This window comes from Tetrao urogallus (genome assembly GCF_951394365.1).
Source record: "Tetrao urogallus genome assembly, chromosome: 3".
NCBI classification, from domain to species: Eukaryota; Metazoa; Chordata; class Aves; order Galliformes; family Phasianidae; genus Tetrao; species Tetrao urogallus.
The window spans coordinates 37832685-37845647 of NC_136815.1; the positions used below are offsets into that span (position 1 = coordinate 37832685).

The following is a 12963-nucleotide window of genomic DNA, read 5'->3' on the forward strand; positions in this document are numbered from 1 at the left end:
TATGACTTGATTCTAATGCCTATCCATCCTCTCCTTCCTTCTTATCTGATCCAACAGAAGGTTCTCATGACAGTATGTGGGTGGAAACCAGAAGAATCTCATGGAGGAATTTACAACATTGAAGGCTTCCAAGAGCGGATATACAATACAAGCAATAACTAGGACTATCTTACTATTTCAGTGCAAAGAACAAGCAAGTATACTTTCTGTCTCTGCAAATGAAGTGTTTTATTAAAAGTAGCACATCAAGCAGATGCAAGTATTAAACATTCTAAGAGACGCGTGTCCGCTTGAAGCAGTTTTGAATACATTTACTGATTCAAATCTTACTATCATAAAAGCCCACCACTCTCTTAGAAATGCTAAATGATCCTTTTATATACATATTGCTTCGAGTCCCTTCGATTATCGTTATTATCCAGTTTTGAGGAGAGCTGTTTTGCATGTTTTGAATTCTCCAGTGTCTATGTAAAAACCATACTGTACCTTAAATATATCTTCACTGTTGGGATTAAACAGCTGGTGTTTCCCAGATCCCAAAATAATGGGGCCAGAAGCTTTGTTTTCTCCATACACGTAAAGGCATACAGTTGCTGTTGTGCCAGCTGCTTCAAAATCCCCAGTGACCACAGTAATCTTCCAGTCTCCTTCTGCAAAGTGGAAAAGTAAAATCAAAACACATCTATAACTGTAACTGATATATAGCAAGTTATTCAGATTACATAAAGTAATATTTTAGCTCAGGAACTATAACTAATATATGTCTAAAAAGTTACAGGGCTGGGAGTAGCAATGGAAGGCTGGATAAATTCTGCATCATTCAAACTCGGATAAGGTGTGCAACCTTAGTACGTTGCCAACTACCTCAGTCTTTAAAACTAGAAATACAAACACAGTGACTGGCAAGATTTCTAGCAGCACCCCTGCCACAGAAAAAGCTCGTCTTCCGGAATTTGGTTTATGACAAAAATATATAAACAAGAAATGCAAAAAGAAAACCTATCAAAATAATCTGCATACAATTCCTTTTCATTTTATGTACGTGTCACAGATAGAGCCCTGTTTTTCTTGGACTGAGCCAAGACATTGAGACTGGCATGAAATAAATGATTTTGGAGAACTGAAGATTCTTTGGAGATTCTGAAACTAGAGGACTCTAAAAAATAATTTCATATAAAGCTTTCCTGATATTGAAATTGCTTCTTTGCCCCCTGAAGACGCACACAAGTTATGTAAATATCTGAAAGGAGCTTAATGTAAATCTACTTCTAAATAGAATCTTTCATTATTGGAAAAAGCTTTTCTGTGTTTGAAAAGCAGGGGCTGGATGATCTCCACACCTCTTTTGATTTCAGCTGTTGTCTGTGTGAAACAAGTTCCACTTGGTTACTTGAATTAATACTGGGTAAGGCAAACAACAAATGAAATACAAACACACAGTCATCTTACAAAGAAATGCCACAATCTACACTGCAGTTTTTATTAATAAAAAGACAACTGGTAAAACCTGCATGAATTAAATCTGCTGTCTGACAGAAGTATTTATCTTGGGCAAACCCCATTATCTGTTAGCAATTTGCCTCATGAAGATTGATCTGAAGCAATCAACTTTCATCTGTTTTCCAAATTTTTGAGGTCTGGCCGAAACCTCATCCTGAAAAGCGATGGAAAATTTTTAGATACTCATAAAGGAAATGAACCATCCAATTTCCACTGAAAGCTGTCAGTCTCCTGCATGTAACAAACTCTATTCCTTCTGTGCCTATAGATAATTTACATCTTCATGACTTTTTCTACAGATCTATTGTTTTAACAAAATAACCAGGATATAAGTACCAGGATACAAAGAGATCAACATCAAATAGAAGGGTAGACAACCTGTATGTACAGGAGGTAGAAACAAAGAGCATAAAGTAGAAGGCTCCTTGTCCCTTTCAAGAGTGCACTTACCAGAAAAGTCAGTCTCTACTGTTTTCAAACACTATAATATCAATTTCTTAAAAATAAAGTGACTTCGGAACATGTGGCTGGAATATAAGGACAACTCAATACACACATTTATGAAGAGCATGTATGAAGCATAGAGGGTAAAATATGACCCTCTACTCCCCCAGTCCAATGAAAAATTCAAAATTCATTCAGAAATAAATGATAATTTTAAAGGAGACAAAATGAACATTGTTTTGGACCTGTTCACTTTTTAATTTGTTGTACCTCAAATTTTTTAATGGCCTTTTCTATTCTGTTAGCCTCTCCAAGTTCCTTATATTGAAAAATACAATGAAATAACTAGAAAGTTCTACAACCTGGAAAACAATTTTGTTTTAGGGAAAAAATAAAATAAAATAAATTAGAAAAAGGAAAAAGGATAAAAATCATATAATCATAATTTGATTTAACAAACAAGAAAAAAAAAAACGAACAAAATTACAGATTACGCGCTCCTCCAGTACTCACAGTCTTCTCTTTCAGTCTCCTTTCTGGAGTTTCCTAACTGAGGAAGTGCCCCATACATCCAAATACAAGGCTATTTGGTGCATTTTTGGCTACCCAACCCAGACTGAGGACATTTGCAACAAATGTTTCTATAAAACAGGTGTGTTTTGACAGTGGAAAAGTTTTATTAATGACAAAGTTGCCCAAGTCTTCTGGACCAGACAAACACATTTTTCTCAGTAAGTCAGGATGGCAGTGCTGTGATCAAAATACCTGTTGCAAGTCCAAGCCCATCTCCACTGGAGAGAAGCCAATTGAATAAATATTTATTTTATTCAATCTCATTATCATCCTTCATTAGTTTTACAGAGCAGTCTTTGCCTGTTACAGATTTTAACATACATCACAGAAGTAAAACTTAAAAGAAACAAATCAGAGACTTGTAAATTAAGGAAGCACTAAGGAGCCTCATTTAACTGTGTACAGGCAGACCTGTAGGTGCGGACCTTGCAGAAGTGAGGCAGGCAAATCAGGTAAGAAAAAGATTGATGAACAGATTAAAAATGAACACCTTCTGAAAGAGGCATGGAAAGGAACTAGAGCAAAGATATTTTTCCTTCAAAGAAAAAGGTTTTAAAGAAGAATAGAATTTGAATACAATTTGTAAAGTAATTGTTAACAGGCTTTATAGTTAAATGACTTTCCATGGAGATGCTATTTAAAACAAATTATTTGGTCTCTCCAAATATCTTGATTGATATAATAAATTATGAATAAATATATTTAAAATTCCTTCTGACAGCTTCTAAATTGTCATTCAACCTGCAGTACTTCTCACAAGTGAGAAAATGCTATGTGTTATTAAGATTCGTAATGTAATCTGCACTGGGTGCAAGGAAGTCAGGTTGACAGAAAAATCAAGCTTAACAAATATGAAATCCCCGGTAAAAATCAGAAAATCTAAAGCCAGCAGTGAAACCTATGTATAGCCTGGGAGAGTGAAAAATAAATTATCTTTCAAGTTTTAAATAAAAGAGCAGAAATTTAAAAAAAAAAAAAAAAAGTTTTCAAGAGAACAGAGAACAGAGAGAAAATTAACATCATTGGAAAGAAAAATATCAAGGAAAAGAAAAACAAAGTGATTTATTGTTTAAATTAAGATATGAAGTTCAGAGTTTACCAAAATATTCAAACAAACTACTGTAATTAATGTTTTAAAATAAATAAAAACAGCAAGAAACACATAAAGCAGTTAGTTCTGAAACAAATACTCTACATTAAAGCCAGACTAGAGCATTTACCATTAGCTGCTTCTTGCCTTTTCAGCTGTTGAGTTGTTTGAAATTCTGCCAAAAAAAAACCAACAAAAATGCAGTTGGTAAAGGGTCTATCCTTCAACATTAAGTAAAAGACTTGAAAGAAAAGATGAAAAGGACATTTTGTGATTCTAATCTTCATGCCAATATGAGAGAATTTTCCATCTCAATCCTTCACTCACTACATCCTCAAAAAATACTTACTCCCATCATGCAACGTAAATACAAACTGTATTCTTCTTGAAATACCAAAAAGAAGCAGCAAAATGGTTAACCTTAATATTTGATGTATAAATTCAGCCTAAAGTTCTTCAGTACAATTTGTTTATTGATCACACTTCCATAGAATAAAAACTGAAAACTTACCTTGAGGGTACAGCTCCATTTCTGAATGAATTACACCTTGGGACATAAAAGGAAGCCACCTGAAAATAGCAAAAAAAAAAACAACAAAAAAAAACAACCAGAGACAATATAATTGCATTACTGGCATCTCACTTTCATAACAAATATATATTACAGTAAATACAAAAATGTTAGTATTTTATTTGAGAGATGATAAAGTGGGAATTAAGGGTTTGACTCAACAATTGAAATTGTACTTTTGCAAATGTAAGAGCTGCATATGAATGAAATATACCCATGTCCTTTAAGAGATTCATGTGGCACAACCATAATTATTTGTATAGTTAAAAAGGAGCAGAAAAATATTTCAGTTCTCCAGACTAAGCGCCATTTATAATTTGTGTGTATCTATTTCACCATTTCTTAAGTTCAAAGCTCGTTCTTAAAAACAGAGATGGAATCAAATTCTGTGCTTCCTTGTTCTCCCTAACAGCTGAAGACTGACAGATGAGTCTGAAGACTGGATGAAGGTAAATGTTACGCAGGCCTCTTAGCTGTGTTACACTAGGCTATTATTTGGATTAGATTATTTTGAAAACTTTCTATTCAGAATATGTTACTAACTCTTGTAGTTCCCTCCTGTTTCATAAACAAAGAAACAAACAAACAAAACCTTCAATTTCTACAGAACAAAAATATATTCATTAAGCTTCTGGGCTGCTGGGTTTTATTTACTGGGTCCACTCCCACAGACTCTCCAAGAACAACTGAAATCATTGAGTCTCCTATGAAGGCTCTCTGCAATCCAGCATAAGCTGAAGAGAATGAGCGTAGAGAGGCCAAGAGGAAAAAAGAGCTGCCCCCAGAATGAGGAAGAGTATAATTCACTCCAAAGTTGGAGCCTCAGGGCCAAAAGAGCCTCAGTAGACTATAAAGAAGATACAAAGCTTGCATATATTGTTCCTCATTTCCCTAAGCAAGGACAAAATGCCATTCAGCACATGCTCATCCATCCCTTCTGCAGAAGCTCCCCTTGCCTTACTCTCCGTACCCAGCCCTCAGTCTCTGTGCAGTTCTGCTGCTTATCAGGTGGTCTACGTGCATCAAAGGTGCAAACCAAAATTTGCCTTTTCAGCAGCTGCTGAGAAGTGGCTCTGTAACAAGTGCTAAATTTCTGAAGCCTTGTCTATCCCTAGACAGTGTCAGACTTCCGTCCCTGGATGCTCCTCCTGCTCTTTCTCACTGCCCCTACCTGACAAGTTCATATCAACAAACAGCATGAAACTGACACAGACACAGAGACATGTCTGCCACTGCAGGGACAGACTCAAATAATAATAATAATAATAATAATAATAATAATAATAATAATAATAATAATAACCATCAGAAAGGGATCAGTGCAATGCCAATCAGTGCAATGCCAATGTTCCAGCAATTTTATCTCCAGGGGAAAAAAAAAAAAAAAAGAAAGAAAGAAATAGAATCCTTAGAACAGAGCTACGGAATTATCACTATTTTCTAAAGGCTTCTTTTGCTGACAGATAAAACCCAAAGTAAACTTCAAAACAATCCTATTAAGTTTATTGCTTTTCAGTTGCTTTCTCTACATGTTTATTAATCCCCTCTTCTCTAACTTCCCCAAAAGAAACTTCTCAGATAAAAATTGCTGTAAAAGCTACAGATGTATTTCTCTGTATTATTGTATCACAGGTGTGAAGAAATCCTGAATGAAGGACACAGGAACTTGTACCTTAAATCACATAACTATTTGATGGAATTCTGTAAATTTTTCAGGTTCCTTATATTTGACTTGAAAATTTGCCACTTTGTGTAAGAAGTAGTCCCTAAGAAATAATTTTTGTCTTACTACATGGCAGCTTATCTATACCATTTCTGCTAAAACCTGAGCACAGGTATGATGCATCAGAGAGATTTCTGAAACACAAAGCTGCTCTCCTCCTTGAACAGAGCACAGTATTTCTGCTTTACATTTGGGCCCCACTGCTTTATTTTAATCCTTTTTCAGAGGCAGAGCTTCCTTGTAGAAAAGCTGTGAATTAAAATTTTTCTCTCTCTGCCACTGAATAATTTTTACTGATCAACATCTAGCAGGGTAATTATTGCAGAATTAATATAGCAAAGTGCCTTGGCATGCATTATTCTTAGGCTGTGCTACCCGTGCAAGGACAGATGTTACTCTGAGCTGAGAATGAATGCTACTTCTGAATTTCAATTCTGTTTTCTTTCTTATTTAGAAATACATTTTAGTTTAAAATGCATTCTGAAATGTAAGCCACATTTATAGCACTAATTCTTGTATGATGAGGTACATTATATAATCTAGTAACCATATCACACTGTAATAATTTAATCTTATGAACTCAAGCAGTTTATTCTGAAGCAACATACTTTGTGGATTTTATAAAGCTGCAAATTAGTCCAATTCTGTCTTTTCCTGGAAGAAAAATCATATTAAGTATTTCTTATTGGCAAAATATTGTTACTGAAATGATAGACACTCTTGGGAATCTATCCTATATTTAAGATAATTCTTGTGAAAACTACCTTTCACAATTGAAAACATATTCTGAGTTATTCTCATCTTCTCTGACAATGACTTTATCGCAGTACCAATACTGAGACTTTGAATTAGCCTCACAGCGCAACAGCACCTTCTGCAGCTTTCCAAGAGATACAGCTTTCACTTCAAAAGCATTGACCTAGGAGACAGAGGAGAAGAGAGCACTAGATAATTTGCCAACATTAAAACAATCTGGAAGTATCAGCATTTAAAAGCCTGATCCGACTCTTATGATGCCCCAATGGTTTTATAGGTAGTTGAATTGTATCAAAGGGGTTGTACTCTAAAGGTAAATGTCTTTTGGTTACATATCAGACCAAATGAGAAATACAACTAAAAATCAGAATGCAATAATAATCCCAAATTAACTGTGGGGATTTTTCATCCATCATCTAGCATGCTGCCCACAGCTCTGCACTATTATCTCAGTATATCACAGCTTACAACAATTCTTGTTGAAGTAAGAACCCCTTCAGGCAATTATTTCCCTTGTTAATGCTTATTTTAAACAGTCATTTTCATCCTTTGCTCTTTTTGGTCTCATCTCTGCTATTTACGTTCTATTTTGCTCAGCAAAACTAGAATCTGATATACCACTTTACCCTTATTAATCTCTTAGACTTGTGCTTACAGTTGACAAAGGTTTTTGTAATAAGAGCATGAAGCTGAGCAAGTGAAAGGTTCTGCTTGAGAATTTTTGTCACAATAAGCAGCATATGGCTTTGTCTCTCAGAATGCAACTGTCCAAATCACATTTCTCAGTAAAAGCAAAATGAAGGAATGAACTACATCAGGAAATTCATATCTGTAAAGTTCTCAGTCCTTGGCAGATGGCAGAATTAAGACTGTGCAGCTTCACTTCTCCCTTGTGTATCTGTAATATATGATCACAAGCCATACTTTCTGAAGGATCCCTGCCTCAAATTGTACAAAGGCAGAGCTGCAGCTTTTCAATACTTCTTTTTATCTTCATTATCTTTATGGCTCTATGCATTATTTACAGCAACCACCAAAGAGTCCACTGAAGCAGAACTGATTTCCCTAGTGAATTACTTATAGTACCTAGGTGTTTTCTGCTAACACTGGCATCTATTTTTCCACAAAACACATCTGTGTAATATTTTGTTTTACCTACAGAGTTAAAACATTCACAGCTTTTGGCAGTAACATCTAAGACACAAATGAGTTTGGGTGCTCAACTGAGAAACAGAGGGGTTAATTTATCAGCATATTTAGCACTTGAAAGAACCTGCTATGTACAGAGCAGAATGCACTTCAAACCTCTGTTGCAGCTGTAGCTGCTCTGAAAATTTTAACTGGTTCTGCAGCAAAGCAGATGCATACAGGAAGTGGGCATTTAGGAAAGGTTTTCTTTATTCTCTATGATTATGGTCAAATACCTGTGGTAAGGATTAAAACATATTGTTCAAGTCAGCATTCAACTACCTTTGACACAAAATGATATATCCCAGGCCCTGCTCTACCTCTCCTCCTTCAATCCACTCCCTTACCCATCCACTTCTATAATATGCAGCACTTTGAACAGCCCCCTCTGACCCATGTATAAAAAACATGGGGAATTTGTTTCCACCTGTATCTCACCATACCTTGATAGAATGTTTTATGTTCACAGGCAGCTCTTCTCATCACTTGGAATTCTTCATTTAATTTTTTTTCCCCGTTGCTTGCCTGTGCTTTTACTCATTCCAATCACTCCTGGATTCGTAAAAATTTTGCTTAGCTATTAGGTATTATTTTGCTAAACCTCTATGATCTGACACTGATGGTAGTGTTCAAGAGGCATCTGGATGAGATAGGAGGAGCTATGAGATATGGTTTAGAAGCTTGTGGTAGTAATGGTGATGGAAGGGCAGTTGGACTAGATGATCTTGCAGGTCCTTTCCAACCTTGTGATTCTATGATTCTATGATCTTTTCTTTATTAGGAACACTTAAAATCAATAAGAGCTACTTAATTATATGTATATGGATGAAAAAATTGTTTCAGACTTACCTTTCCTCTCAAAAATTTCACTGGGATACCAGATTTCTGCAGAAGTCTTTGACCAGAATCTCCTCTTTCTCCAAAGATACACAGATAAACTGGAGAATCTGTGTCAGCTTGCTCCAAGTCACCCGTGTAGACATTAACACGATATAAAATAACTTCCAAATTAACCAAAAGAAAAAATAGGTTAAGTGCAATTACAATTCATTTTACTCACCATTCCAGCTTAATGGAAACAATACTGCTAAGTATGATTTGTAATTACTTTACTGGAATATATTCTCCAGAACTCAATCTGCTTGTTTCTGAGGTTGCTAAGACCACATTTATGGATATATGGCAGATGGAAAATAATTTAGATGACAGTAATACTGAAAACCAAGTAACCAATACATATGGAACTGTGATGTTCACACGTACTTGGATAAATAGGTTTTCCAGCTTCCACTAATGGAAGCTCACAGACAAAATCCCTATCACCATCACTCTTTGACAACCATGTGTTTGCTGGAAAATTCAGAGTTTTCTTGCTCATCAGGTGTTGCAGTGTCACCTAAGGAAGAAACAGATTAACCGTGACTCTTTCCAGTGTTTTGCTTCTCCATTGAAAAATGTATTTTCTATATATTTTCTTCTACTTCAGAAAAAAATAACATGATGAGTAAAAACGACATACAAAATTGCAGTATGAAAACATTTTTTATTTTAGCTACCACTTTACTACTTTACTCATCACTACAGAGGATCCATATTCGTATCTCAAATGAAACTGCCAGATTATGTTCTTTGTAAATGTCTTGAACTTCAAAGTCAACTTAATATTGGAGCAAACAAATCTAAATAAAAGTTTAAAATTGTAAATAAAATTTCTGCTGTAAGGAATGTCAGTTAATGTAATTTCTGTCAGCAGGCCCCCTCTATGCATAACACTGTCTAGAGTACTTCTAATAGCGAGGTTAAGGCAGATCATGTATTTGGAAGACATAAAAAGATTAATGCCTTCATATTAAAATGGAAATGGAAGTCATCACCTATTTTCTCTTTACCAAGGTGCAGAAAGATATTTTGAAATATTAAACCAATTCACATTGTATTTGGCTTTTATAGTGGAACAGGAAAAAAATAAATAAATAAATCACAGTACCAACACCCTCTCTATTCCCAGGAAAAATTTAAATTCTCTAGTTGTTATCCACAGTACATTGTACCTGCTGCTTTACTTAGTTCCTATAACTAAAGCAATTTTTCTTTTTCTTTTGTGGGAGTAGTTTCTGTTGGCATTAGTAGTGCCTACTGCAGTTTTCCATAGGCCTTTATGAGCAAAAGGAAATCAGTAGCAGAAAACTGCCTCTTTTTAACGTGGATATAGCAGACGTAAGCTTTCTGAACTGTTATGAAAATAAGTATTCACGTTTGCATCCCAATACTTAAGAAATCAGGATAATGTCTTTCCATCATCTTTTTCCACTAAAATATTCAGTAAAAAAAAACAAAAACAAAACAAAACAAAACAAAAAAAAAAAAACCCACTTTCTTTAATCCAAAGAATCCACGTATTTATTCTAACAAGAAATATTTCTGCAGCAGATTCATAATCTCTAATGTTTATTGGCAGAGCTCCCCCTGCTGATTCGTAACAATAGCGAATATTAACTGCTTGGTCAGATAACACAGCTTTCAACATAATGTATTTCATCTTGCATAAATAATGTCAGAGTCACTCTACGAAATTTAAGCCAAACGTTAAAGAAATATGCTGTAACCACCAGGATGGAAATTAAGATTCCTGCAATTATTTCATCAACTGAAATGTTTACGCTTACATGGTTATGGCGGGGTTACAGTTAAGGGCTTTGGATGAATGTCAAAGTCTCTTATTACTCTGTAATACTGGCTCTCTACATCAGTCTTTTTTTAAGATAATTGAAAAGCCAAAGAATAAGATTATGTCTTTTACAGATTCAAAATAAGAAACAGAAGACAAATATTTATGCGCAATTATGAAAGACATCCTGCATGGAGGTCAGTGTTTTCAGGAATTAGTATTAATTTAATCTGACAAATGTTCCTATCATAGGAACAGTAGAGCTGGAATAGAAGCAGAAAAGAAGAAATAACTCTGAATTCAAAGCAGTAGTTTCTTTTTCCTTGAAAATAATTATGAATTACGTTTGCATCAATTATAATGAGTTTATACTTAAACTTTGATCATTCTTTGCATGCACTTGTCACAAAATAATTGTTGCTCAATCACTGTCAGTTTTTCATAGTTGAATTTATAGCTGTGAAGTAGCTACAGATGCAAACTTCTAGGAGTATAGGTGAACTTGTAGGAAGAAAAACTGCATAAGCCACCTATATATTAAAATTGGAACACACTAAAAGAATAATTGCAAACAAGTTCAGAAGTTCATTTTGGGAGACTGCGTCAGTGCTTCTGTTGTCTCACAAGCAACCAAAGACATGGCAATAACAATGTACCACAGAAAGCATGTTTTGATTCATGAAGCCATAGCTTCATGAAAAGATGGGCTTTTATTCCATACAAAAAACTAATGAAGCAGAAAAGGATTTATCATAAAAATCTTACCCTTCGTATGTTCCACTCTGACTGCTTATTCAGTAATTCACCAAGTTCAATTCTTATCTTGTAGATATTCCCAACTCTTTTTAGTTTAACCTGAATTAAAACAAAAATAACACAACATATAACTACCATAAACCATAATGACAAAAATGTAGGCAGCATACATTAATTCTGTGCAGAAGAGGCTACATACTGATTAAGAAAGGACATACCTTGCTATATAACACTGTGTCCAATTAATGACAAAAAGATATTTCAGTCTCTCATACACATGGAAGAAGCAGCAGCCTAGTGGCTAGCATAGGCCTATGTATTTTATGCCTGAAATTGCAGCTGTTCAGTGAATATACTTTGCCCTCATGTTTTTTACCTTTTCTAGTGAATCTTTCATTAGCCTTTCTGATTAATGGCTGTTTGATTATTTTCAGTGTATTACAAAACATAAATGTACAAGATGACTCAGATGAGTAAGATAGGAGAGCAAAGGCCACATATGAATGGCTTTCACTTCTCCAGATAATTTTTGAAGTTTTTGTAGTCATGCATATTGCTGATAAAGTAAAAAGTTAAAAAAAAAAATAAAATCCAAACTGCCTATCACAGGTTTTTAGTAGCCATTTTGCTCCATGAACTGCTGGAACTGTAGAAAAAGCTCATACTCAAAGAGTTTCTTTGCCTATTTCGCACTAAAGACTGAAAAGCACTTTGGTGACATTTGTTGTTTTTTGTCTGAAAGCAGTACTGTGAGCGTGATGTAAAAGAATCATAGTAGTAGCCCCAGGTGCCAATAGATCCTGCATGCTCGCAATATCGTTATGCAGAGCACGGAGCTATAAGAGGCAATATTCATTTTAGAAAAAAGAAACTTGTCCATCTCTTAAGAGCTACAGATTAACATCACGAGTATGTCATTATTCAATGTTGCTTATGAATTATTCACTAATTAAGAGAACAAGATTCACCACGGATCAGAATACACAGCCAATGTGCTTAACCAAGTGCAATGCTCAGTTTTTTATCTTCCTGTCTGTTAATATTGTTGACAGAATTAGTTTCGATTTGTGCCAAGACTGCATTGGAAGAATTGATGAGCACAGAAAAAAAATTACACAAAATGTGAAAATTACAGAAAAATGTGAGAAGTTACAACTTCTGCTTCAGTTATCTGAAGATAGCAATGTGTCACATGCATCTCAGACAGAAAGATTTCAAAACAGGAATATTAGCTCCTTCAATAATTTATTCTCAGCCCATCTAGAAATAATCTTGTCACAGTGAAAGTGGGATTCTTCTTAAACAACATAGTGAAATTCTGTGTTTTAATGACCATGATAACATTTCAGTTATTGGTCTCTCAGCAATAAAACTTCTGGCATTCCAGGTATTTATAGTATGGTGGCTGAAAAATGTCTGTTATCAACTTTAACTGAATCAGTTACATGATAATCCCTTTAAAGTATGCCCGTGAAGACTGTGCACAAGAGCATTTAATCACTAAAGATACCTGAATTATATATAAGTCTTGCATTATATGTGATTTGTTTTGGAGCGGACAGTTTCTAAAGCTAGTTTCAAATCAATGGTCTTAGAGAAATAAATGTCTGAGAGAGGAAACTGAAAGAAAGAATGTCTCCTCCACTGCTAACTATTTGCACTAAGCTGATTTAATGCAGAATACACAGAGATTA

General features: G+C 34.8%; 1 protein-coding gene across 1 annotated transcript in view; it reads right to left on the bottom strand.

Annotated features, from left to right (window-relative positions):
• RP1 (RP1 axonemal microtubule associated) overlaps positions 1–12963 on the bottom strand; it is a gene marked incomplete at both ends in the record, with an annotated part of 183132 nt that overhangs the window by 121659 nt on the left and 48510 nt on the right. The window contains 6 exon segments of the mRNA XM_079533866.1: positions 487–650; positions 4119–4177; positions 6666–6820; positions 8695–8846; positions 9109–9241; positions 11279–11368. Coding sequence (XP_079389992.1) covers positions 487–650; positions 4119–4177; positions 6666–6820; positions 8695–8846; positions 9109–9241; positions 11279–11368 — 753 coding nt within the window.